At 56.7% G+C, this 21,193-nt stretch overlaps 1 protein-coding gene across 12 annotated transcripts in view; it reads right to left on the minus strand.

The window, feature by feature from the left end:
• Nucleotides 1–21,193, minus strand: part of JPH3 (junctophilin 3) — a 158,992-nt gene that overhangs the window by 62,569 nt on the left and 75,230 nt on the right. The window contains exon 1 of one of the 12 annotated variants that reach the window (XM_027076372.2): nt 11,729–12,586. The exons of 9 other annotated variants lie outside the window; for them this stretch is intronic. In XM_027076372.2, coding sequence (XP_026932173.2) covers nt 11,729–12,110 — 382 coding nt within the window. In that variant the 5' untranslated portion in view covers nt 12,111–12,586. Of the gene's footprint in view, nt 1–11,728; nt 12,589–21,193 lie in introns of those variants that run through there. 2 more of the 12 variants (XM_053210258.1, XM_027076382.2) reach the window with 2 other exon arrangements.

Here is a 21,193-nt window from a genome sequence, read left to right on the forward strand (position 1 = left end):
GATCCACCGCTGGGGACTTCCACAGGTGTAAACAACCACATGACATGACGGCAGCTCGCTCACGGAGCATCTGCATGCAGCAGGCAGGCACGCACAAACCTTCACCTGGTCTCCCATCCAGCCTCCGGGAGCCCCCAAGGCGGGGCTCGTGACCAAGGACCTGATGGCTGGGCTCAGTCCCACCTCGTGTGATTCCGTTGCTTCTGGAATCCAAACCTTCCAAGTGACTCGGGAAAGTCACTCCATCCCCCAGCCTTTGTTTCCTTGTCTGTGAAATGGCCTCGTGGGGTGGTGGGGCCATAAGGTGACCTACTGGACGCAAGGGGTGAACACAGGGCTGGGACAACAGTCCACGTCCTGTCTCTGTTCCTGCTGTCCTCTGCACCCCCACCCCTCAGGGCCACCTGCCTCTCGGCCCGTCTACATCCTCCACACCTTCCTCCTTCTCAGGCCCGATTCTGATCCTGGTGCTTCTCGCCTCCAGTGCCACTCTCTCCTGACTTTGTGCCACCTCCCAGCGGACGGTGCCCCCATTCAGATCAGATGCACAACCCCCTGCTCCCTCCACCCTCACCCAGCACGCAGCCTCTCACACCACACACCTTCCACACCAATTCCTGCCCCCAGACGCCGTCCCGGGCACCGCGCACCTGCCCAGCCACTGCCCCCACCCAGACCCAGGGCATCATCTCCCCTCCCCTGGACACGAGCACCCTCTGGGGGTCCCCAGCTTCCACTCTGGTCCCCATTTCCTTCCCCACCCAGCAGCCAGAGTCATTACCCAAAGACACCAGCACAAACAGCAAGGGCCCAGCAGTTGTATCGCAGAGAGACCAAGGCTCACGTTCACGTAAGAACCTCTCCGTCAGAGTCTGCAGGCGCTGTGTCCATCATAGCCCCGAACGGGAAACGCCCCGGATGCCCCTGAACCGTGATGGGTACGAAAGCCATGGTCCAAGCACACGCTCACCCCGGACACCGGTCAGCAGTGAAGAGGAACGAAGTCTGGGCGCACACAACGAGCTGGATGGGTCTCCCGAGAACCGCAGTGAGTGAAAAACGCCAGTCCCCGTAGGTTGCATACCCCACGATTCCGTGTATAGAACATTCCGGAAATGAGAAAATGACAAGATGGGGAGCAGAGGAGTGGGTGACAGGGATGAGAGGGGGGAGGGTGCGGCTCTGAAAGGGTGGCAGGCCGGGGGGTGGAGGGGTCCCGGCTGCTGAAACCCAGTGTCCATGTTGATATCCCGGCCTCAACGCTGCGTGGTCCTTCCGTCAGGTGTTACTTTGGGGAGACAGGGTGGAGGGCACAAACGTGGGAGTCTAGGGGCATCTTGAAATTAAAACTTAATTATTCAAAAGCAGGAACACCACGGGGTGCTGCTGACCTGCCTAAACCCTTCAGCGCCCTTCCTGCCCTTCCTGCCGTGGCCTGGAATATGTGCTCACACCCTCCCTCCTCTCACCCTCTTCCTCCAGTTCAGAACCACACCTGTTCCAGCCTCAGGGCCCTTGCCCTGCTGTTCTCTACTTCACACACCGCCCCCCCCCGCCCCCTGCCCCCACTGCTTTTGGAGGGACGGTCATCCAGGCATCAGCCAACCAGAATTTCTGCAGCTTTCCCTGCTACAAGGCCACAGGGAGGAACCCGCAAGAGCCAGTCTCTGCCCCCTCAGAGACTCCAGTGCATGGGGAGGGGGACAGGACAGCCACAGAGGCCAGTAATTACAGTGCCCGGGAGCACGCACGCACAGAGGCCCAGAGGCCCTCTGGGGGTCTGAGGAGGGGTGCCCCGCACCATCCTCCCCAAAGTGCGTTTCAACCACAGCTCCCCAGATCCACCCACAGGGAGCCAGGCCTTTGAACTCACCAGCGAGCAACCAGCTGGCCGGGGGCGGGGCCCCAGAAAGGTCACGCACGGTCCCCAGGTGGACAGTGGGGCGCCAGCTCGCGGCCCCTCGAGGACCAAGAAAGCCTGCACTGGCTTATCATACAGGCCTCCCAGGGAGGCCCCCACCTGGTGCTCCTGGGAACACCCCACTGAAAATCCCTCCCGGGCTCCTTACGGTGAGACCTCCCCTCAGCCACCTTCAGAGGCTCCTTTCCTGCCCTTGTTTGTCCCCAACCCACAGAGGCGGACGGGGAGCAGTGGGTGATTCTCAGGTCTGGTCCTCAGGACCCCTGCCCTGGATGGCCCCAGATGTGTGCCCTGGGCTAGATTCCCTCCTGGGGAGTCTATCCAGGGGCCCTGGGTGGGAGGTTTGAAGCGGACCACAAGATGTTGAGACCGTGTCAGCACCCCAACTTCTTAGGACTCGCTGGGCCTCAGTTTCCCCTGCAGAATGGAGGAGTCATGCCTTCCTCCCAGAGGGACCGAGTGAAAGAAGGCACAGGTGGCTCCCAGCTCATGGCCAGACTGCTGACACCAGGCCTATGGACCTGGTGGGGAGGGCGCGGGATGAAGTCCTAAGGATCACATGCTGCCTGGTGGGGCAGACGGCCGAGTCCCGGCAGGACAAACTCAGGACTCTGAGGCCTTGGAGAGAGAAGGGGTATGTTCAGGGGAGGGGAGGTGGGGAGGCCAGCTCTGACCCCTCCAGCCTTTTCTCTGTACCCACAGGTCAGAGCCTGCTGGCTCCGGCCTTCCTCCCGTGTCCCACCTGCCGTGTGCGGTGATGGTCACATCCGTGTGTCTGGGCACCTGTGGAGAACGGGAGGGTTCCTATCCTGGGGTCCACAGAGAAGTCTCAGGGAGTCCATGAACCCCCACAAGTACCGACAAAATGCCACATGTGTGCAGGGAGAGGACCTGCGTGTGTCCTGGGAGAGGACCCTCAGCCTCGCCATGTTCTCAGAGGAACCCGGGAGAACCCACAAGTTTATGAAATGCTGAGCAAAGGGTCACCAAAGGCCGGGGTTCAGGAGACCGGGCCATCCTTTCCTACCTCTGCATGACTGTGAGACCGCGGGCGCCTCCCTGGGCCTCAGCGTCCTCAACTGGAGAGCCAGGGGGTGGCCGAGATGACCGTCCCGTCAGGAGGCGCCCTCAGCGGTGGCCGAGATGACCGTCCCGTCAGGAGGCGCCCTCAGCGGGTGCTGCAGACTGCTCTAGTGTGCCCCCTCCCCTCACTGGCCCTGTGACCTCGCCAAGCCCGGCCATCCTATGAGCATCCCTTTTCCTGTCTTACGTGGGAGCGCATGCCCTGCTTCACGGCGCTACTTTAAAAACTAGAAGGAGCAACGTTGGGGCGCCTGGGTGGCTCAGTCGGCTAAGCATCCGACTCTTGGTTTCGGCTCAGGTTCGCAGGATCAAGCCCCACATTGGGTTCTGCGTGGACAGTGCGCAGCTTGCTTGGGATTCCCTCTCTCCCTCCTTCTCTGCCTCCCCATGCTCTCTCATGCTCTCTTTCTCAGAATAAATAAGCTTAAAAAAATAAAATAAACAAAAGGAGCAAGGACTCTGGGAAGGCACATAGGCACATAGGCCAGTACCTGGAACAAAGCGGACATTCAAAAACTGAGAGTGTCCTTCTTGCAAAGGAATTTCCACGGCTCTGGGGTCGACGTGAGCATGTTTGTGCTTCAGAGCACTTTCAAACTGAAGTCCGTGAGACCCTGTAGCGGGTTGGCCAGTGTCCCCCAGACACGTCCACACCCTAACCTCAGTGCCTGTGAATGTGTGCTCACACGGGTAAAGGGTCCCTGTAGGTGCAATGAAGTTAAGGATCTCGAGAGACCGTCCTGGATTTGGGCTGGACCCTAAATCCAGGGACTGGCGTGGCCGTAAGGAAGGAGGAGGAGAGGGCAGAGACAGGAGGGGCTGCATGGCGACAGGCCGGCACATGGCAGCTCTCCTCCTTGCTGTAACATGGGCACAATGCTTAAAAATCTGCAAGTCTATTTGTGTTTTTTTTTTTTTTTTAATGAAGTACAACATGTACTTCATGAACCACTTGACCCGGAGTTTGAAGAACTGTCCAGAGCAGCGGCTCTCGGCCCTGACGGCTCCCATCACGTTCCTGGGCCAGGAGGCCACCTTCCCAGAACCAGGCTGCTGTGGTGCCAGGCAGAACCCCAGCAAGGCTCTTCACAGCCACCCTCTCAGTGATGCCCTGGATGAGTGAAAGATTCTGCATTTCTAAGGGAAAGATTCTGCATCTCAAGGGGACCATCCCAGGGAGTCTGCTGTGCACCTGGGGTTAAGAAGCACCAGCCTTGGGGCACCTGGGTGGCTCAGTGGGTTGAGCGTCCAACTTCAGCTCAGGTCATGATCTCACGGCTCATGAGTTTGAGCCCCGCGTTGGGCTCTGTGCTGACAGCTCAGAGCCTGGAGCCTGTTTTGGATTCTGTGTCTCCCTCTTTCTCTCTGTCCCTCCCCCACTCACACTCTCTCTCTCAAAAATAAATGGACATTAAATAAAGAAGCACCAGCCTCCAGCCGTGCTTCTAAAGGTGCAGTCCCCAGACCAGCAGCAGCAGCAGCACCCAATGAAACTTGTTGGAAATGGACATTATCAGACAGCATCTCCGGCCAGAAATGCAGGGGTGAGGCAACAATCTGCTTTCTGCACCTTCTGGGTGATTCTGACGCAGAGTCAAGTTTGCAAATCACTGGCCTCGAGTAGCAACAGTGGGGGACCAGCAGCCTGCCCAGCCAGCAGCGCAGATGACCCTGGGTGTTTCCAGAGGCCTCCAGGAGCACCAGGGAGCTCCCCTGGGTCACCCCGGGAAGGTGGGAGCCGGCACATGTTGACAAGGAGTGTCATGATTCCATCACAGAGAACATGCCTCCTGCAGGGTCAACAGACTTGGGGCAAAAATCCCCTTCCCACCATCGGAGCTCAGCGGACCCCTCCCCTGGGATGCCTCTGCTGCTCAAGGACACAAACGTCCCCCTTCCCTTCTCAGAACCCTCACCTGCAGTGTTTCCATCAGTCCTCAAACTCTGGAATGAGAAACCCCTGATTACTGTACACATTTTTGTCTCACATCCAGACTTTTTGGTACAAGTCACATCCCCCTGTTCCTTGTACATTCCTGCAAGCTATGTTCGGCACACTGGCTGCTACTGACTGAATGTCTGCGTCCCCTAAATTCAGAGGTCATAAATGAGATGGTGTTAGAAGGTAGGACCTTCAGGGCTGGTGAGGTTATGGGGGTGGGGCCCTCACGAATGGGATCAGTGTCCTGATAAAGGAGCCCCCAATCGGCCAACATCTTGATCTCAAACTTCCCAGCCTCCAGAGCTGGGAGAAACACACACTGTCATTTAGAAGCACCGCCCACCCCCCCGACCTGTGGTAATTTGCAACAGCTCAAACAGACGAAGACACAGTCAGACTCAGCAACTATTTCCAGGTTGATTCACTGAAGGTCGACCCGAACTGTTCTGTCTTTGCACCTCACACGTAGTAGGGGCTCAGTAAATGCTTCTCAACAACCCAACAAATGGAGCCAAGGCAACCGTAGTGGTAAAGAGAGTTACGACACGGGTAGATAAAGGGCTGCTTGTTTTTCTGCATCTTTTCCAGCACTTTGGAACGCTGCTCACCACACAGTGCTCCAGCTGTGTCCTCCAGCCATGGCTGCATCACAGCCTCACATCATGAGAACACCCTTGGGACGGATTCACTTCATTCTATGCCATCCGTCTCACTCATGGGAAACACTGGCAGGGCCTCTTACCAGCAATGACAGCACCAAGAGCAAAACAAACCCCATCAGGGACTTGTAACAGTGATGCCTTCAGAGAATTTTCAGTGAGGTTGACCTTTCAGTGAGGCAGGAGGGTCTCAGGGAACATTTTCCCTTTAACTATCAATGCCCGGGTGTAAGTTCTTGTAATGAGATGGACGTGTGGCAGGATGGTGAGTGAAATTACCCCGTATACGGCCTTGGCACACTTCATTCACTCCACAAACAGCATGCTGGCACCACTGTAGTCACTGGACACACGGTGGTGACCAGCATGGACCCACCCCTCCCTGCGTGAAGCTCACACTCTAACAGAACCTTCTGTGGCGGTGGACACATTCCGCATGGTCCATGAGAGCCGCCAGATCCGTGTTGCTATCAAACACTTGGAATGTGGCTGCTGAGATTGAAGCACTGAATATCTAACTTTCATTTCATCATAATTAATTGAAATAGCCATATGTGGCCAGCAGCCACTGTGCTGGGCAGGGTTGTTCTAGATGAGTACTCCAGTGGTGCTGATTTAACGAGGAAGGTGGCCCAGTAGTCTTTCGCGGGTTGGTACAGACAAGACCATTCCTTTGCCTGCCTCTGGTGCACCTATAACCATGCACCGTCCGTGAGAACTGAGACACACACAACCTGAGGTAGAGATGAACCTCAGACTCAGAGCACCTTGTACAAGTCTTACCAAAGACCTCACCTGGACCCGCCCCGCTAGCCAGGAGATGCTCTCTCAGGTCACCAGCAGACACCTGGAGGCACCCAACTTTTTTGGAAAACAGGACAGTATCGAGATGCAAACAGCCAATGCCCCCGGTGGTGGTATTCCTTGGAGTGTGGCCCCCAGACACCAACAGGGTGGGAACGGGCAAACTTCTCATGGCCAAATGTGCTGGACGGGTCAGGGCCAGGCAGTCACTGGCCGGGAGGCTCAGTTGGGCACCCTGGTTGTTAGAGGTGGTGTGGGGGAGGAAGGAGAGCAAAGCCATGGCGGCATGTGTGTGGCGCTCTCCAAGGTGCTGAAGAGACCGGCCGTTCCCCTATCCTACGCAAAGACTCGGTGGACCCAGAAAAACCCCTGGTCTGATGCCTAGAGCCTGTTTGAAGCACAGCCAGGACCCCAGGCAGCCCTTGCCTTCACCCACCACGTGCCTCACACAAGCCAGGAGACTACAAATTGGCGAAGTGGCTGGTCTAAGAGAGGGTGACCACTGTGGAAATTCCAAACACACATCGCCCCCTGTGGATCCCACGAATCCACATATCCTGTGATATGTGGTCATCAAAGGACACTGTGAGTGTTGCATCCACAGCCATCAGCCCATAATCGATAGCCAGCTGTCCTTACGGTTGTGCAGGCCCAGGGGGAAACCGGGGAGGGAAAAGAGCCCCGAAGAGATGCAGCAGAGGCTCCTGGCCCTGCCCGACAGCTATGTTAACTGTTTCCGTCAGCCAGGGCTGCTCACTAACTACCTGGTGGGGCAGCTATTTCCAGAGGGTGCTGACCCTGGCCTCCTTGCCAGCTTGGGTAGAGCTCCTGATATAAAGCGCCCAACTCTGGCTCCAGGGCTATGTTGGGTGAGGGGTGCTCAGTAACACTTCTTCCTCAGCTATTATTGGCAACAAAGAACTAGTTATTTGCTTTTTCTTCCTGCTTTCACCTCCCGGAGCCTTTTCCCTTGCCAAAGTGGCTGAACCAGAATCTCTGAGGAGATGCTTTTATCTCCAATAGCTGAGTGCTTCTTTTGTTTCTGAAAGAACTCCCATTGGCCTATGTCTGGTGTCCCCGACCTGCTTCCTCCCTAACCTAGGACCTGGCACTGGGATTTTCTTTTTTAAAAAGGTTGCCTTCCCATATTCACGGCCTAGCATCAAAAATACGCCCAATGGTCATTTATTTTGATTGGATATGGGCTTCTTCCCCCTTAAAAGGGGGCATGAACTGCATAAACATGTGTTTAAAGTGGAAACTAAGCCTCCCGCTCCATCTGTAACCTCGTCGTGTAAGGCTGGCACTCTCCCCGCACAGGCACAGGGGCTCCTGGAGCAGGAGTCGGGATGGGTTTGGAGGGTACACGTGGCTGTGTTTTGGGGGACGGGGTGGAAACATCTCCGGGTGACAGGTGTATTGTGCGCGTGTGTGCGCACAGGCGCAGAGGGCCTGGGATTTTGACTGTGGGCGTGTGTGATTTGTGTGGGCCGAGGGATCTGGGCCAGTGAACGGAATCTGCATTTGAGGGGGGAGGCCTGGTACGTGAGATGACTCACATCTTTCGGGCTGTGGGAGGGTTTATTTGTGGGGGTAACTTTGGTCCGAGGGGTCCTGTGTACATGGCACCAGGAGGAAATGTTTACCTGTGTGGCCAAGCGCAGGGGTGTAGAGAAGTGGAGAAGGGGCAATGCGTGCAGGCGGGGCAGCGGGGGGAACACCCGGGTGGGCGCCTGTGCCTTTGCCTACAGCTCCTGGCTGCCGCGCCCAGAGGAGAAGCAGGGTGCGGAGGAAGAGGAAGGAACGAGGAGGTAGTTTTGCACAAGGGAGTTTAGAGAACGTGTTCCACACAAAACCACAGGCTCTGGAATCACTGTCCTGAGTGCGAATCCTGATGCCGCCCTGCACCCACCAGCCAAATCATCTCATCTCTCCACGCCTCTGCTTCCCAGTGTGGGAAAGGGGAAGGACAAGAAAATCAACCCTGCATCAACCCAGGTACGGGAGTGAAGTGCTATCATCCTGCAAACACTGGCCACACGGCTGGCACACGGTAAGTGTTTAATATCGCCACTTATCATCATTTTCGTCACTACCATGATCACACCTGGCTATCGGTCCTGGCAACAGTCACTGTAAGCGACGCTCATTGCACGTGTGCTGTGATAAAAGAATAGTGATAAGTAAAAGTCAATGCTCACTACATTCCTGGCACAGCCACACGCGCCACCTCAATTAATCCCCACCTACCTCACAGATATTACTACCAGCCCTTCATACAGATGAAGAAACAGAGGCTCAGAGAAGTCAAGTAGCTTGGCCGAGCTCACAAAGCCCAAATGGCTGCAACTCTATACAGCATGTGCTCGTGCCGCCCCGTGCCCCAAGGCCTCACCCTCTCCACAGGGTCACCCCACAGACCGCAGAAGTCACTCAGCCCACGTCCACAGAAAACGCCTGCCTTGCACTTGGGGAGGATAAACCTGGAAGGGGAAGAGTTGGCAGAAGCGGCCCCAGTTGAAATGGAGTCCATACCAATTCCAGCCAAATGTAGAATATGTTTGCCATGAGTGCATCATTCATGAAAATCGCCGTTTCCCCAAGTCAGCACTGGAACCTGTGCTGAGGTTCAGGAGCTGTGCCGATACCTGTCCCATATTCCCACCCCTTGTGCAAAGGAAATGTCAGACTGGAGTCTGGACCGTGAACTCATTAAGCCTCCGCCTGCCCTCCCTGGAAGCATGAGCCGCCACGCCCACCGGCATCCAGACCCAGAGCTGCGACACCCCCACTTTGGTTCTGCTGGCCTGACGGACTGCTAGAGGGCACACATTCTCCAAGTCACTTCCTTCCCGATGAGAAGCACAGACCGTGTTGCAGAAAGGTGGCCCCAGATGTCTGGCCTGATTATCCCAGGCCAAAAGGGTCAATTCGATTTTCCATCATGCCATATCACCAACCAGAAGGGAGCAGTCGGCCCTGGCGTCCTGTGCCTGTAAGCCTGCCTCGGTTGGCCTACAGGTGGTGTAATGTGGGGACACATCAAGGTTCCAACCGTGACTCTGCTGCCACAGGCTGGGGGGCTCTGGCCTGTCCCATGGGCCCCTGGGTCTCTCTGGCGTCATCTGTAAAACGGACATGGTCCCCCCTCTCCACCGTGGAAGACTCCAGCGGGGCAATGTGGAGGGAGGGAAGTACTTTAGGGAGCAGAATCCTGTGTCGCTGACTGGATAGGGGATAGAGATCCAAGAACACTGACCAATGGAAGGAAGCATTTCTCATGTCAACATATTGAACCCTAAACTCATGGCCAGCCACAGCATCAGATCCTCTCCCCCTCCCCGCACCCCCCCTCACCCGGTAAACACAATGGAATCATCACCTTTCCCTCTAAAGTGGAAGCTCTCTGAGGGCAACAACTTTTGTCTGCTTCACTCGCGGCTGGTTTCCCAGAGCCCAGAGCACCCGCTCATGGCAAGCGCTCAGTAGATATCTGTTGAACGGAGAACGGATTTCTGTGGGCCACCCAAGATGTCTGGGGAAGCTGGGCAGCCTAGAGAGCTGGACCTCACTCTTAGATATTCCAGGGAGTTCCACAGAGACAGGGGCTTGGCTCCTCTCCTCCCCAGGCTCCCATGTGAGGCCTAGAAACCACTTTCCTGGCTCAGGCACAGCTGGGAACACCTCTGGAGGGACTGATCCGCAGAGCAGCATGGGCAGAGCCCCCAGGGTGACAACTACCCTTGGGCTCCCAAAGAGCCCAGCTGGGAGCGCCAGGCTGCTGAGCCGCCCACCTCAGCCACCCACATCTGCTGCCCAAGCCTCGCCGTGTGCACGCGTGCGCGCACACACACGCGCGCGCACACACACGCACGCATGCACACACACGGCCTAGAACCCAGAGAGGGCTGTCTGCTCGGTCCAGCCCCTGCACTCCAGGGTCCAGAAGGCTCTCCAACCTGCTCCATGAAAACAACAACAGCAAAGAGGCCGCCTGGGACGGGGCTGGGCACGGCTTTGACAGGCAGGAGCATTATATAATTAACTGCCCCCCACGCCTCCTCCCCTTTGAGTAATGATGAACCCTGCCTCTCAGTTGCATAAGCCAAAATAATAATTACTCTCCAGCCCTCCATCACTCCTGGATGTGGCCAGGGAGCAGGTGTCTAGTGCCTGCTTCCTAAGATGTGGAGGCAGCAAGCCGGCAGGGAGAAGACCACACGTCCGTTCATGATTTCCATGCCCAGCAGAAGCACACAAGTCACTGCTGCGCCCCACGCCTTTCCCAGGCATCCATGCCTGAAAAATTAGCAAGCCGCCAAGAGGGAGGCACAGAGCCACTGGATCTCTGAGGACTGGATAAGCTCCCAGGTGGGGGAAGGGGGCATCTGGAGAGCAGGCTTGTTCGGGGTCTGGCTTCCAGAAACAGAAAATGCTCCATGCCTGTCGGATGCAAGGAGGAGTGGACACCGGAGTGTCCGGGACAGGGGCACAGCTGCAAAGGAGCCCCGGCCGAGGCTCCCTGCACAGAAACCATCTTACAGCCAGGACAGGCAGGCGGGCTCAGCCCTGAATGTGGTGGCATGTTAGAATGAAGGCACAGAGCATTCCCTAAACTAACGGCGAAATGATTCAGCCACTGGAAGGCGAGATTCCTGGGCCTCCTCCTCCCTCCCTCCAGCAGCCTCTCTGGCTGCGCTAGCCCGCGTCCAACCACCTAGAAGTTTATTGCCGTGTTGTGTTGCTTTGGGTTTGTGCTCCTCTCCCAATCGCTCCCTTTCCATTGGCTTGGGTTCATGAGGACTAAGGGAGGCCTCTCGGCACCGCAGGAAAACAAGAGGCAGAGCTGGGGCCCGACTCCCGGAGGCCAGCACTGAGGGAGCTCTGCCAGCAAGGGGGAGGGGCCCTCTCCCAGCTCCCCTCTGCCCTTGGTGGGTCCCAGAGGAGGCCGTGAGCCCAGGGCCCAGGGCGAGTCTGGCCTTTCAAGCAGGTCTCTGGCCTGCGCTTGGATAATGCACTGACCCTCCACTCAGCTCCACGGCTCCGGGGCTGGCTCTGCTCCTGGAAAGCCCCCAATACCCTTCCCCTGGCACAGGGGCGCTGTCCCCCCACTAGGCCATGGGGCAACCTGTAGCCAGGGCAACTGTGGCCTCCAGGAAGCCCCAGGAAATGCCCCGGCTGCTCATGGCCCCCCCGCTGGAGGGAGAAGCTCAACTTCCCCAGAGGTAAACAGAAGAGGCAAGAGAAGAAGATCCCTCCTCCTCCTCCCCTCAGCCCCTGGCCCGGCCTCCCCACCCCCCCACCCCGGGCGGCACCTACCTCCATCTGAGTAGGTCTCTGTGCCATAGCCGTCCTGCAGGCCGTTGCTCCAGGTCCCTTCGTACTTGGCCCCGTTGCCCGTGCACTCCCGCACCCCGTAGCGCCCCTTAAATCCGTGCGTCCACTCGCCCTTGTACACCCACTTCCCCTTGCTCTCCAGGCCGATGCCGTGGCGCTTGCCCTGCGCCCAAGTGCCCTGGTACGTGTTGCCGCTGGGCCAGGTGTAGACGCCCAGCACCTCGAAGCCGTGGCTCCACGAGCCGGTGTATTCGCCTTGGCCCTTGGGGCCGGTGCAGACGCCATGGCCGTGCGCCTTGCCGTCCTCCCAGCCTCCACAGTAGGACCCTCCATCGTCAAAATTAAACCTACCCCCACTGGACATGCATGTAACTCGGTTTGCAAATCCCGCAAACGGTGAAAAAAAAAAAAAAAAAACCAAGGCGATCAACAAACCGGATTCTTGGTTGGCTGGCTGGCTGGTTTTGTTTTGCTTTTTTTTTTTTTTTTTTTTTTTTTAAGGAAGAATAGAGAAAGCGAAAAAACACAGCGAGCAGATCCCGGGCGGCGGGAGGCCGCGGCGCCGGCTTCGGCGGAATTTAAGTCAATTGGGGGCGATTATTCCTTTTCGAGCTGCGCCGCGGAGCCTGACCAGCGTCTCGCGCTCCCGCTGGAGACAGGACCGGAGGGGAGGAGGGAGGGGGAGGGGAGGGGAGGGGAGGGGGAGGGAGGGGGCAGGAGCAGGAGCGTCTGGTGCAAACGGCTCCACCTCAGCGGCAAGTGCCCCTCGGAGGCGAGCCCGCCGGGCTGGCCGCGCAGGCCGGGGCGGAGACGGCGGGCGGCTCAGGCCCGGGGCGCAGCCCCCCACCTGCGGCTGCCGCGCTGCGGGCGCCCGAGGGCGGCGGCGGGGCCCGCGGGCGGCGGCGGCACGGGCGGCGGCGCGGGCGGCTGCACCATATTGGGGGCCGCGGGCCGGGCCGGGCGGCGGCGGCGGCGGCGGCGGCGGCGGCGGCGGCGGCGGCGGCGGCGGCGGCGGCAGCAGCAGCAATGCGGCGGGGCGGGCGGGCGGCGGCGGCGTGCGCTCCGGGCCCGGCTCGCGCGCTCGGGCCGGCGCGGCGCGCGCGCCCGCACCACACCCGCGCCCCCGACCCGCGCGCCCCCGGCCCACACCCTGCCCGCGCGCCCCGCACCCCACCGGCGCTCCCTCACCCCCACCCCCGATCCGCTCCCTTCCTGCGCCCGCGCGCCCCCGTCCCGGCTCCCCGGCTCCCCGGCTCGCGAGTCGCCCTTGCGCGCCCCCGACCGGGCCCTCCGCCCGCGCACCTCCCCACCCGCCCCCGACCCAGCCCGCTGCCCGAGCGTCTCCCACCCGCGCGCCCGCCCCACCCAACCCCGACCCGCGCGCGCCCGAACCGGCCCCCTGCCCCGGGCGCGCGGGCGATCTGGAGAGGGGCGCTGCGGCGCCGGGGCGGAGAGCGCAGGGCGCGGGCGGGGACCCCCGGCACCCGCCCTCCCGCACCCCCTACGCGGCGCTCCCGCCCGTCCCGCTTCCCCCTTGCCGGGCCGGCCTGGAAATTGGGGTCCAGACAGGTCGCCCCGGCACCCCCCCTTTCCCGGGACTTAGATTTAAAGGGACAGGAACTGCGTAACGGGAAGGCGCCCAGCACCCAGGGCGCTCTCTGCCCCCTCCCGGGAGTCGGGAGGTGAAGCCTGGCAGAGCAGGCCTGGGGCGTTCTGGGGTGCCCTTCGCGTTTCCTCTCTCCCACCCTGCACCTCGCCCCTGGCGCCTGGCTTCTATCTGCGACACCTGTCCCTGGCTTCACTGGAGAGGCTCTTCGCAGACCACAGGTGGTTGGTTTCCCCTAGGACAAATAACCCATCCTTCTTCCTTACAGACAGTTTGGGGGCCACATGTGGGAGGAAGGGAGACAGCTGCCCCAGAAATCATGTAGTTGATGAATGTCCCCTCCCCATAAATTAACAGAAAGTAGAGCCACACGCATGTCTGGGAGTAAAGACACCCAAATACCGTCCCTTCCCAGCTCCCTGGCCAACAGGTAGCCCCCAACTCCGGGAGCGGTTGCGCTTTGGGGGAGCAAAGTAGGATTGTCACTAGGGCGTTACTTTCTCCACAGATACTCCCCCCACCTCCACCCCCAAGCGATGGTGTCTGATTCCTGGATCCGAGTATCCTGGGACCAATTTAAAATGCATTTCCTGGACCATAAATCTGCAGGCAGGAGCCGGGTTCCCAGCTCCCCCGGAACGTGTGCGGCAAACAGCAGCGCCGCTGCCCGAGTGCTGCGGGGGGAGGGGGGAGATTGCACGGGGTCTGGGCTAATTGCAGTGCGCCCGAGACTCCGCCGGCAGGGAGACAGAACCTGCCAGCCAGGCGGTGGAGCCCGAGATGTAGCCCACGGAAGAGGCGTGATTTGAAGCCTTCCAATCAGCTAGGGGCCCAGCTCACACCTTCCGTGCCTGCATTGGTCCCATCTTTGGCTAAACAGGCTCCTGCTGGAAAACTAGCCGCCCCCCCCCCCGCCCCCCAAGACTCCCAGCGTTCAAGCTCAAGTTTCTGTCTTGCCCTGGGCACCAAAGCCCCACACCCCACCTAAAGCTCTAAGGGCCTGGCCTTCAGAGCAGTCACCTCCTCAACCACCCCACAAGCAGAAGGGCATTTAGGGAGTTTCCAGTTTTGCTTTGTGATTTGCAATTACAATGATTCAATGCGCCTCTGGTTGCTGTCTGCCTCCCTGGCTACCTGGAAGGTTTCTCTAGATGCCTAGGGGTGGAATTGTTGGGTAGAGCACATCTTGGGCTTAAAGGGGTTGGAGCTGGTCCCTTCTCGCCCTGCTGTGCCTTCCCCTTCTGGCTCTCCCAGCCCTGGCCACCCGTTGGTTGTTACCAGACTTCCTACTATGTTTCCATTTATTTTCTTTTGTTAATCTAAATGGAAAGAGGCAGTGTCTCAGGGCTGTTTGGTGTAAATGAAAAATTACATATTGTGAACGTGTAGACAAACAGGCTGCAGACGTTCAGGTTCAAAGGATGCCTGGGTGGCTCAGTTGGTTAAGCATCTGACTCTTGATTTTGGCTCAGGTCATGATCTCACAGTTCATGAGATCAAGCCCCAGGCGTGTGCGCACTCGCTCTCTCTCTCTCTCTCTCTCTCTGTCTCTCTCAATAAATAAATAAATAAACTTAAGAAAAAGAAAAGAAAAAGATTCAGGCTCAAATCCTGCCGCCAGGGCTGGCCAGCTGTGTGGTTTGGGCAGTCACTTAATACTGCTGAGCTCAGTTTTCTCATCTGTAAAATGGGCAGATACTAGTTCCCATACGGTTGCCATGAGGATTCAAGGACCTGACCCCCAGCACGTAGTAAGCAGTGAAGAAGGAAACGGTGGTGCTATTAAGGAGTCCAGCCCCTCCTTGAAGGTTGTGGATTCCCACCTGGGGGCCCAACCTTGTGCCTGCTCCCTCCAAACCTCGTTGACATCAAATTGCTGTCCCTTTGCACACTCTGCACTTGCTTTCTTCCATTTTATTTCCAAACCGGTTTTTGCTGATTCAGCAGCCCTTCCTCGCATAAGCAGTGGATTGCAACTGAGATCTTGTTGGAAATGGTGACTGGTTTCAAGCAATTACTGGTCGGCATCTTATGCCTCTGGCTCATGCATACCCTTCCCCCCAGCAATTCCAACAGACCCTGTTTCTGACCTCCCCTAACCACCCCTCCCTCCTCTCCCAGGCGTGGTCACGTTTAGCTCCAGCAGTGACGGACTTTATATTCTCTGAAATGCAGATCCTAGAGGCATTCCTTTTGTGCAATTTGGAAATCATTCCCCTATAAAGTACGGCCGGTGGTATTGATTTCATTTTGGAGGAAACTCTCTAAGGCTATAAACACAGTACCACCCAGCAATTTCAAAACAAAATCCAGAAATAAAAACAAAAGCCATAGCACCATGCAGAATTTCACAGCTCTGTGCACCAGGCTCTGGGATGAGGACCTTGCCTTAGTGACCTCGCGGGCACTCCTCAGGTGACCTGGGCTTCTGTACTCACCTTTCAGAAAGACCGACCTGGGGACTGCTTCTGTGAACTGCCTGGCTGAAGGGAACAGAGCAACCGAGCAGGATTGCTACCCAAGCTGACTAGTCTTCCAGCCTGGAAGCTTCCTGGCCTTCAGGCACATGCCCTGCCTTTCCCCTGCCTCCTCCCTCTCCCCGCGGCCACAAGTTTTCCGATTTTGGATCCAGAAAGGCTCCTGGGCTCCCCATCTTAAAGGCCCCCCCCTTCCGTCCACAGAAGCCTGTTTCGTTCCCTCAACGAACTGAGCTGCGACAGACCTTTGTTTGTCTTTTTGGCTGTGCCCATGTTCGCCAGGACCCTGGGATGCCCCGTTCTGTGTGCCCTCGACTCTCCTCCCGCTGCTGAGTTCAGCCCAAGTGACACAGCGTCACTTGGAAGGTCAGGTACATGGCAACACGGCCTCTGCCCTGTGCTTGAGGGGCTGGTGCTTGAAACCGTGGAAGCCCGTGCAGCCCATGGAGGGGCACCCAGGGAGAGAAACAGGGCTTCCGGCCCATGTCCGCAGCTGGACCCCGGCCCACAGCCGGCCTCCGCCAGCTCCAGGCCGGTCACCCCAGCTGTGGCCACGCTGAGCAGGGACCTCACCCATGGGGCTTTCCTCGTTGTGCCTGGTCGTAATTGCAATTTTTAAAAATTGTTGTTTAAGATTATTTATTTTGAGAAAGAGAGAGATCAAGCATGGGAGGGGCGGAGAGAGAGGGAGAGAGAGAATCCCAAGCACAGAACCTGAGGGCTCCAACTCTCGAGCCATGAGATCATGACCTGAGCTGAAATCGAGTCAGATGCTCCACCGGCGGAGCCACCTGGGCACCCCATAACTGCAGTGTTTAAAACTTGAGGTACAATGCCATGCAACACGGTATTAGTCTCGGGGGTACGATGTAACGATTTGACATATGTACCCATAGGACGGCCAGTAAGTCTAGTTAACGCTCATTGCCACACATAGTTAATGGCATTTCGCTTTCTTAGGATGAGAGCTTTTCAGATCTATTCTGTTGGCAACTTTGAAATATGACAGTATTATTAACTACGGCCATGATGCTGTTCATTAGATCTCTGTGACCTATTTCTCTTGGAGCTGGAAGTCTGTGCCTCTCGAGTCCGTTCACCCATTCAGCCCACCCCCCACCCACACCTCAGGCAACCACCAATCGGTTCTCTGTATCTATGAGATGAGTTTGTTTTGTTTTGTTTTGTTTTTGGATTCCACATAGAGGTGAGATCATATGGTACTTGTCCTTCTCTGTCTGGCTTATCTCACGGAGCAAGATGCCCTCAAGGTCCATCTATGTTGTCACAAATGGCAAGATGTCCTCTTTATGGCTTAGTAATATTCCATTATAGACATGAACCACATTTTCTTTAGCCACTCATCCCTCAGTGGACACTCGTCTCCATCATAATTTCAATTTCTGAACAGAATAAATGATTGCTATTATGTTAAGCCAAGCAGAGGGCATGCAAACTACAGCTCAGGGACCAAAGGCTGGTCTTCAGAGACCAGGTGTGATTGGAACCCAGCCATGACCATCCGCAAACACACGGCGACAGCTGCTTTCACACTACAGCGGCAAAGTTGAATAGTTTCGACTGAAACCACATGGCCCATAAAGCCTAAAATACTCCCCACCTTTTCCTTTAGAGGAGAAACGCGCGGAGGAGCCCTGTGTCCTCGTCTGCTCAGGCTGCCGTAACAGACTGCCACAGACTGAGCGGCTTCAGTAATGGGAATGTATTTCTCGAAGCTCTGGAGGCTGGAAACCGAGCTCAGGTTCGGGGAGGAGCCCTCCTCCTGGCTTGCAGGTGACTGGCTGCCCACTCACTGTGTCCTCACATGGCAGTGGGGTGGGAAGGGAGAGAATGAGAAAACTCTCTGGTGACTCTTCTTATAAGGACACTAATCCAATGGGATCAGGGTCCCACCCTTATGACTTCATTGAACCTCTGGTACTTCCGTACCCCAAATACAGCCTCGCTAGAGGTTAGGGCTTCGATACATGAATTGGAGGCACGAGCATTCAGTCCGTAACACCCTGTTTTAAGCCACTAAGTTTTGAGGTGGTTTGTTACGGAGCAGTGGCACCCCGACCAGTGCTTCTGTGCTTCTGGCACATGGCTCTGTGCCCCTCCCTCCTCATCTGTAAAATGGCACCAACGCCTGTTCCTACTGTGCAGAGAGGGCTGGGGCAAAGAGGACACGGCTCAGCCCACGTGAGTAAGGTGGTTTGGGGTCCCTACTGCCTCACTGGTCCCCGATAACTCACAGCTGTTATTCCTTGCCCCCTCAGGGGTGGTCATTCCCAGGAACGGAGATGACCCCGAGGGTGCTGTGCCCCTGTCCTCCTCCCAAACCACCTGATTGTAGGACTTCACCTGCCCATACTTGTATGGCCAAGTGTGCCCTACCATACAAGATGGCGGTCACTTGGAGGCACCCATGAGATTGTGCCGGGGCTCCCGATTCTCCCCAGACCAGAGGCAGAAAACGATGCCAGTCCTGGGTGGGAGGGGGACCTTGAGTGCCTTATTTCATCTGAGTCCTGGCATGGGATCCAGTCCTTTGGGATCCAGACTCTGACCATCTCTTTCTTCTTAAAGATGGGGAAACTGAGGGTCAGGCAGGTAAAGCGAGTTGGCCCACAGTGACATATAGCTAGCAAGTGCGTCGGGGCTTGACCCCAGAAGAGCCAGGTGAACTTTGAGGGGAATGTCCTCCTGGGGTGCTGCCTGCTGCCAGCACCTGGCCCTCTGGGCAGGCATCCCATCCCCAGGGATGGATCGACGTGGACATGATACAGAAGAATCCTTTGTTCTTGATTAGTTGATGACCACCTCCAGAGTCGAAAGTCTGCTAAGGAGAAAAGTTGAGAAACCTAGTCTGAGCTTTGCAATTGTAGTCTCAGACCCCCTGGTGGGAGAGTCTTTCTTTCTTTCTTTTTTTTTCCTTATGCTGCCCGCCCCGCATCTTAGTCCCCGGCAATGCAGTGGTGCTGCAGTGGCTAACAGGGGTGCTAACAGAGTGCCAGTGGTTAACTCATTTATTCCTCATGACAACTCCAAGGCGATGTTGTTACCCCCACGTTTCAGATGAAGCAACGGAGGCAGAGGGCAGGTAAATGCCTTGCCCGAGACCCACAAGTCAATTCTCCAGGAATTGGTTCTCCAAGCTAGGCATTCCAATTCCAGCTGTTTCCAGACTCATCCAAACTAACGGTCCTCCCAGCTGGAATGCCAGGAACCCGGATCCCTGGCCATTCTCCCAGCTGGGCTCAGTGGCCCCAAAACCCGACCTCTTCCAAGACACGTCCGCTGTAGGCTGGGCGCCACTTTACAGGTGAGGAGCCAGAGGTTAGGGCCAACGAGCGAACCTGCAGCAAGCAGAGGTCCGGGTTCCCAGCAGACGTGTGGCCACCTGCTGACCTGTGACGTCCCCCCCCCCCCCCGACACAGCCACTGGAATGATGGCATCAGGAGCAGCAGCAGTAGTGCTCTGTCACTGCAGCCGCTGCTCTCTCTGCCTGCCCCTCCCCCCATGCAGGTGACAAGCACAGGGGCGATAATAGCACCGCCCACTTCAAGATACAGAGCGTTTCCCTCAGGTACCTCCTACAGTATCCGCCGCCCCCCCCCCCCCCCGACCAGGGAACAGCTATGCTGACTTACTTATATCACCATAGATTAGTTCTTGTCCTTGGACCTCATATCCGTGGACTCATACATTTGTGTCTTGCTTCTCTCGTTCAACATTACATCTCGGATTCCTCTGATGGGCTCTGGGTAACAGCACTTTGTTCTTTGCAGTGCTGTATAGGATTCCATTGCACGAATATACTACAGTTCCTTTCTCTCTTCTCCTGTGGATAGAATCCGAGCTTCCAGCCCGGGGGTTGTCTTGAGCGGAGCTGGTCTGAGCCCTGTTGTATGTGTGTCTTCTGTCAGACACCCATCTCCCCTGGGCATATGCCTAGGAGTGAATTTCCCGGGGGCTAGCCTAGGCGTATATTTCATTTTTAGAATTCTGTTCTCCAAAGTGGTCAGGTCACTCTGCAGCCCCCTCCCCCAGCCCCAACAGAGGGTGAGGATTCCAGCTGCTTCCTGTCCCCACCAATACTTGGTGATATCAGCCTTTAAAAGTTTAGCCAATGTAGTGTGCCTTAGTGGTATACCATTGTGATTCTAATTTGAGTTTCTGAAACACTTTGTAAATTAATTAGGCTTGTTTTTTTACATATAGCTCACTACTTAATTTCAATTTACTAGATATGAACGTATCTTTTCTCATTTCTTACTTGTTGTATTAATTTTTACAGTCTCCTTCTGAGAGTATCACATGCCACTGATTTTCTATTTAGATTACTAATGTAAAATTTTCTTTGAAGATAAATCCATCCAAGTTTTTTAAAAAAGAAAGGAGGTGAGGGGAGATCCACTTAGAGAGAAATAGTATGCAACGAATAGGCCAGCATGGATGGGAACATGGCAGTTGTTGAAGACATAGAGACCTCTCCAACCCTGGGGGTAGAGTAGAGACCTCCCCAACCTTGGGGGTAGAGTAGAGACCTCTCCAACCTTGGGGGCAGAGTAGAGACCTCTCCAACCTTGGGGGCAGAGTAGAGACCTCTCCAACATTGGGGGTAGAGCCCTCTCCAAACTTGGGGGTAGAATAGAGACCTCTCCAGCCTTGGGGGTAGAGTAGAGACCTCTCCAGCCTTGGAGGTAGAGTAGAGACCTCTCCAAACTTGGGGGTAGAGTAGAGACCTCTCCAACCCTGGGGGTAGAGCAGAGACCTCCCCAACCTTGGGGGTAGAGACCTCTCCAACCTTGGGGGCAGAGTAGAGACCTCTCCAACCTTGGGGGCAGAGTAGAGACCTCTCCAACATTGGGGGTAGAGACCTCTCCAAACTTGGGGGTAGAGTAGAGACCTCTCCAGCCTTGGAGGTAGAGTAGAGACCTCTCCAACCTTGGGGGCAGAGTAGAGACCTCTCCAACATTGGGGGTAGAGACCTCTCCAAACTTGGGGGTAGAGTAGAGACCTCTCCAGCCTTGGAGGTAGAGTAGAGACCTCTCCAAACTTGGGGGTAGAGTAGAGACCTCTTCAACCTTGGGGGTAGAGTAGAGACCTCTCCAGCCTTGGGGGTAGAGACCTCCCCAACCTTGGGGGTAGAGTAGAGACCTCTCCAGCCTTGGAGGTAGAGTAGAGACCTCTCCAGCCTTGGAGGTAGAGTAGAGACCTCTCCAGCCTTGGGGGTAGAGTAGAGACCTCTCCAGCCTTGGGGGTAGAGGTGAAAGCAGGCTCTAGACAGAAGCCAGGGGCTGAAAAGTCAGAACCCAAGTGTCTCCCTCGTCCTGGGCCCCCCGTCTCTGCTCTCTCCT

The sequence above is a fragment of the Acinonyx jubatus genome, chromosome E2 (genome assembly GCF_027475565.1).
Source record: "Acinonyx jubatus isolate Ajub_Pintada_27869175 chromosome E2, VMU_Ajub_asm_v1.0, whole genome shotgun sequence".
Lineage (NCBI taxonomy): Eukaryota > Metazoa > Chordata > Mammalia > Carnivora > Felidae > Acinonyx > Acinonyx jubatus.